General features: G+C 37.6%; 1 protein-coding gene across 1 annotated transcript in view; it reads left to right on the forward strand.

Annotated features, from left to right (window-relative positions):
• The window catches only part of p4hb (prolyl 4-hydroxylase, beta polypeptide), a 51,105-nt gene extending 44,686 nt beyond the window's left edge, over positions 1 to 6,419 (forward strand). The window contains exon 11 of the mRNA XM_061988402.2: positions 5,360 to 6,419. Within this exon, the coding sequence (XP_061844386.1) occupies positions 5,360 to 5,425 (66 nt within the window). The 3' untranslated portion in view covers positions 5,426 to 6,419. The remainder of the gene's footprint in view (positions 1 to 5,359) is intronic.
• The last annotated feature ends 243 nt before the right edge of the window (positions 6,420 to 6,662 follow it).

Raw genomic sequence — 6,662 nt, forward strand, 5'->3', positions numbered from 1 at the left:
GACGTTTGTTCCGCACACTTTACCGACGAAAGCTATGCTACGACAGAGATGGCAAGAATGTGTGGATATCCTGTGACACTCAAAGCAGATGCATTTCCAACTGGACTGGACAGATCAGCTTTCAGGAAAAGAGCGCCGATGAGGGTATGTCTACAGAATATATTAAATGATGAAAACTGGGCTGTCTGCACTCTCAAAGTGCATGTTGTTGCCAAATGTATTTCATATACTGTAAACCTAGTTCATAGTTGTTAGTTTCCTTTAATGCCAAACAAACACATACCAATCGTTGGTTAGAAGGCGATCGCCGAATTCGTCCTCGCTTTCTCCCGTGTCGCTGGCTGTCGTGTCGTTTTCGTCGGTTTCGCTTGCATACGGTTCAAACCGATATGGCTCAATAGCTTCAGTTTCTTCTTCAAATTTGTTTTCGCTACCTGCCTCCACACTACAACCATCCGTTTCAATACATGCGTAATCTGTTGAATCACTTAAGCCGCTGAAATCTGAGTCTGAATCCGAGCTAATGTCGCTATAGCTTGCTGTTCTATGCGCCATGTTTGTTTGTGTTGGCATCACTATGTGACGTCACAGGAAAATGGACGGGTGTATATAATGATGGTTAAAATCAGGCACTTTGAAGCTTTTTTTTAGGGATATTGCGTGATGGATAAAATTTTGAAAAAAACTTCGAAAAATAAAATAAGCCACTGGGAACTGATTTTTAATGGTTTTAACCCTTCTGAAATTGTGACAATGTTCCCCTTTAAAGCATTACAATAGTCGGACAACTCTTCTATCAAAACACTCTTAAAAATGTCATTAAATCACTGTTGGCGTTAACGCACTTTTTGTGTCTTTTTACGCATTGATGATGGGAACTACAGGAAGAAGAATATTGACAAAAAGACATTTCAAAGACTATGCACAGAGGAAGGAATGATTTCCTTCAGGAAGGATCTGAGGAAACAAATTTGGGACAACGTATATAATGTAGATGATGCATATGGGAATTTTGTTAACACCTTTCTTACACTCTATGATAAACATTGCCCATGGAAAGAACGTAGTAAGAAGCAAAAGAAAAACAACCAACCATGGATGACAAAAGGACTGAAAAATGCTTGTCACAAAAAAAACACATTGTATCGAATATTTATAACACAGAGATCTATAGAGGCAGAAAATAAGTATAAGAAATATAAAAACAAACTAATTGGTATACTACGAACATGTAAGAAGGAATACTACAGTCAATTATTAAACAAGAACAAAAACATGAGAGCAACATGGGGCATCCTAAATAGCATCATTAAAAATGGTGCTAAGAAAGATTACCCCCAGTACTTTCTAGATGGAAATACAAAAAATGACAATATGAACCAAATAGCGGAACGTTTCAATGATTATTTTGTTAATATCGGAAAAAATCTGGATCAAAGAATTCCAAATGCAGATGATGGGTCAGTTGAGGCCTTGAGTGAGCTCATAGACAGAAATCCCAATTCCATGTTTCTTAAAAGTGTAACAAAAGAAGAAATAATCAAAATTGTAAAAAATTGTAAATCCAAGACCTCAACCGACTGTCATGGAATAGATATGGTAACGATAAAAAAGGTTATACAAGACATTTCAGAACCTCTGACATATATCACCAATGTATCATTTTTAACCGGTAAATTCCCTGATATAATGAAAATTGCAAAAGTCGTACCAATTTATAAGAATGGAGACGTACACCAGTTTACTAACTACAGACCAGTTTCATTACTTCCACAATTCTCCAAAATCTTGGAAAAATTATTCAATAGTCGATTAGATTTATTTATTAACAAAAGTGGGACGCTTGTGGAGAACCAATATGGATTCCGAGCAAATATCTCAACATCAATAGCACTAACTAAAATAACAGAGGAAATTACCAATGCAATAGATGGTAAAGAATGTGCGGCCGCAGTATTCATGGACTTAACAAAAGCATTTGACACAATTAATCATGATATTTTAATACGAAAATTAGAACGATATGGCATCAGAGGTTTGGTATTGAATTGGGTAAGAAGTTATTTAACCAACAGGAAGCAATATGTAAAGATGGGTGAAAATATGTCAACACGGCTAGATATATCCTGTGGTGTACCCCAGGGGTCAATACTGGGACCAAGATTGTTCAATCTTTATATAAACGACATTTGTAAGGTTACGAAGGACTTAAAGTTGGTTTTATTTGCAGACGACACAACTGCTTTCTGTTCAGGAGAGAGCACACAGAAGATAATACAAATAATAACAGAAGAAATGAACAAATTAAAAAGATGGTTTGACAAAAACAGACTATCTTTAAATCTCAGTAAAACTAAAATAATGCTATTTGGTAATAGTAGAAAAGAGCATCATACACAAATATAAATAGACGAAGTAGACATAGAAAGGGTAAAAGAAACTAGATTTTTGGGAGTATTAATAGATGATCAAATGAACTGGAAATCTCATATACAAAACATACAACATAAGGTGGCAAAAAACATTTCAATAATGAATAAAGCAAAATATGTCCTGGGCCAAAAATCGCTACATATTCTCTACTGCTCGCTAGTGTTACCATATCTGAGTTATTGTGCAGAAATATGGGGAAATAACTACAAATGTGCGCTACATTCGCTAACCGTGTTACAAAAAAGATCAGTTAGAATAATACATAATGTTAGATATAGAGAACACACAAATCCTTTATTTATTAAGTCAGAAATATTAAAGTTTGGTGATTTGGTAAAATTGCAAACAGCTAAAATGATGTACAAAGCAAACTATAACCTGCTACCAAAGAATGTACAACAATTCTTCTCAACTAAAGAGGAGAAATATAACCTTAGAGGAAAAAATCATTTAAAACATTTATATGCACGTACAACACTTAGAACTTTTAGCATATCAGTATGTGGAATTAAATTATGGAATGGATTAAGTAAAGAAGTTAGAAATTGTACTGATATGATCCAGTTTAAGAGGTTGTTCAAAATAATAGTGCTTACAGAGTACAAAAAAGAAGAATTATGAGAAATACTTTCAACATTATTGAAAATAAGATATTCTTCATCTCAGTATGTTAATAATGACTGAATTAATTAATTAATTACATATTACAAAACTGTTGTATACTAATTCATAGATGTTATTTTATTATATAAAAAGGTCAGTAAATGATTCTATATATTTGTAAACGCTTGAAGTGGGAAAGGGGTAGGATTAAATAAGCTTTGCTTCTTCCTACTCCTTTTCGGGCATGATGTAAAATGAAATGATATGAAATTGTGTGATGTATTATGATGTAAGTGTGTTCATGTTCGAAATAAACTAAAGAAAGAAAAAAGAAATCAGAAATGACGCGCATTTCCAAAAGTCCGCTTCAGGAGTCACTTTTCAGCAAATGGCTCACTTATGACGATGGAAAGATGTTTTGCACGCCATGTAAACGGGCTAATGAAAAAGAACACATTTACGACCAGATGCACTGATTTTCAAAGATCCAGCCTCACCAGGCACCAAGAAACATCCTGTTACACCTTTCCTGCTTGTCTGCTCCCAGACCGTGGTCCAGGAGCGCAGGGGAGACGTTCCCTCCAGGGCCGATGTATGTCGGGGGTAACGGTCCCTACAGTTCCGCTCTTTGGTCGGAATGACGAGGCCATCGATTTGTTACAACTCTTTATTTATGTTTTCCACAAAGCCAAACATCCACCATGCTATTAACACTCCTGAACATGCTAGCGCTCCCTCTCCTAACTTGCCCACTCACTTACACGCGTCACTCACCCCACATACCGCCATTCTTAAAGGAGAACACACAGCTTATGGCCATCACCAAGCCAGAGATGAAATGCTAGAGACATTGAGTGCCACTGTATTAAATGACATTGAAACTAGAATTTTTTTGGCATTATTTGCCATGAAAGTGTAGATGTGGCGCTTTTTCAACAACTGATGAGAATATATAACATACAGGTGAGAATAATCAGTTACCGTATTTTTCGGACTATAAGTCAACGTTTTTTTCATAGTTTGGCCGTGGGTGCGACATATACTCCGGAGCAACTTAACACATTACCGTAAAATATCAAATAATATTATTTATCTCATTCGCGTAAGCGACGAAGAAAATGTCCGTAATCGTCACTCACACGCCAACCAATAAGAATTCGGCGGGGGCGGGTCATGGCAGAAGTGCATTGTGGGTGGTAATATGCTAACTGCTATATGCTATACGCTACTGCCGCAGCTATTAAAATGGATCACATCTACATTGGCGGTAACTTATAAAAACCGAGAAGGACTGAACTAAAATGGCACCGAAAAGGAAATCTTATACTGCAGATTATAAGCCGGACGTAGTGAAATATGCAGCAGAAAACCGCAACCGAGCAGCAGAAAGAAAGGACTCTAGCGGGGCGCGTACCAGAGGCGACACCGAGGAAGAAGATTTCATGGGATTTAACGATTAGGAGTGACAGATTGTTTGGTAAACGTATAGCATGTTCTATATGTTATAGTTATTTGAATGACTCTTACGTTAACATACCAGGCACGTTCTCAGTTGGTTATTTATGCCTCATATAACGTACACTTATTCAGCCTGTTGTTCACTATTCTTTATTTATTTTAAATTGCCTTTCAAATGTCTATTCTTGGTGTTGGATTTTATCAAATAAATTTCCCCAAAAATGCGACTTATACTCCAGTGCGACATATATATGTTTTTTTCCTTCTTCATTGTGCATTTTCGGCCAGTGCGACTTGTAGTCCGAAAAATTTGGTACATTTGTCATATACATGTATGCCCTGGCACACCACTATCATCATTTCATGACCGAAGCAAAAAACTTTTTACACTTTTATACTGAAATAAATACACCTACAACTTATTAAATGAAAATATAGAAAAAAAATACCGTCAGCGGTAAAGAGTTTAGATCCATGAAGGAAAGAAGAAAGTGAATGTTTAACTAAATAAATTTACATATACCGGTACAAAAAATGTATTTTCTTTTGTATTATTTTTTTAATGAATTAACATTTTATGGCAACCTTTTTCCAAAACACAATATAGAATGTGAAATATAACAGGATAATGCATACCTTTATTGTTTGTTTTCAAAACGGTTACAAAAAATTGGGACCACAAAAATTTACTGTGGGACCCCATTTTTATGACTTGATGGGGTCCCTGGGGTCCCGTTTTGAAAATTCCTAGCACCAACACTGTAAATGTTTTTGATGGATTGTTTTTACATCCAAAAATGTTTGCACTTCATGCTCTGATTGTATTTGTTTGAGGATTAAAGTAACATTTGTGTTTGCTCTCCAGGATCTGGGTGAAGGTCAGGACGAGGACTCTGACGGCGAGGACGACGATGGTCATGACGAGTTGTAAGAACTGGTAGGAGAGAAAAAAGGAGTTCCACCCTGTCCCCTCTTTACAAGTCACTACACTAACTTCACTTTTAATTGAACCCCCCTGGCCCCGAGAACATTAATAAGTCACTTGCGTAACCGCCCAGTAGTTGGCCAAGTCAGCACATGAGTGGCGAGGCGGCCCCCAACCTCACATTCTGGTCTTGTTCTATCTGAAGGGAGGGGCTGCACGGTGATGCCTCCAGCAAGGCTTCCACGCCGACTTTCGCCTTGTTTTTTTCTTAAACCTGACTTCTCTTAGCCATCAAGAGTCTGTGCACTAAAACGGTTTTGTGTGAGGACAAGTGGCATTCTTGTTTGTATTTTCCCTCGCCGTGTAGCAACTTCTTGCCCCTCTGTGTAGTTAAAGATCTTCGTTTGTTGCTCGCCTCACTCGTCTGAGGAGGACTGACCATTTTTCTAAAAGGAACAAATGCTAACTTTTTTTGGCTAGGGGAAAAAAACATGTTTTATTTAATTTCTTTAACTATCTAGTGTGTTTTTTTTATGTTTGACCATCGTGCCCAGTTGGCCTCGTTGGGCAGAGTTGGCACTTGGACACACTCAGGCCATGGATGTTTGGTTTTGGCGTTTTTTGAGTGGGTTCTGCAAAGTGGCGTTGTGTTCATGCCTCACTAGAGATTGTTTTTGGTGACTCAAACAGGACATTTGACGTTGGTTTGAGAGAAGTGCTTGTTAATCTGACGCGCCTCACACATGCTGTACCTTGTATCCATCTTGGCTCTCCCAATACGCTACTTGTCACCGTAAACTCAAGTGGGAATGGATCGTTTGCATTTAGTCTTATTGACTAAAATAGATCGTACTGTATTATTAGGTGGTGGCACAAGTAGAGCTAGGAGTTTACGTTTAACATCTGCACAGCAGTGAGGGATACTTACAGCATTCCATCATATCCAGATTGGTGTGGAAAATGTGAAATGGTGGCCAATAAACAAAAAATTAAAAACACATTTTGCCTCCTGTTTTTGTTTTGCGATGTCAATTTAGTCATACAAGTCAAACGTCAGTTGCCAACTAAATACAAAGTGATTCTTGCGTGTTTTGCCCCCAATGGGGGCAAAGCGTAAGCATTTGTTCTTGCTCTGTCAAGGAAATTGTGAGTGTGCATTTACGACCCCCACCCTGATTGTGAGTGTGTGTATTTACGACCCGCACCCTGATTGTGAGTGTGTGCAGTGTGCATTTACGACCCC

The sequence above is a fragment of the Nerophis lumbriciformis genome, linkage group LG27 (genome assembly GCF_033978685.3).
Source record: "Nerophis lumbriciformis linkage group LG27, RoL_Nlum_v2.1, whole genome shotgun sequence".
Classification (NCBI taxonomy): domain Eukaryota; kingdom Metazoa; phylum Chordata; class Actinopteri; order Syngnathiformes; family Syngnathidae; genus Nerophis; species Nerophis lumbriciformis.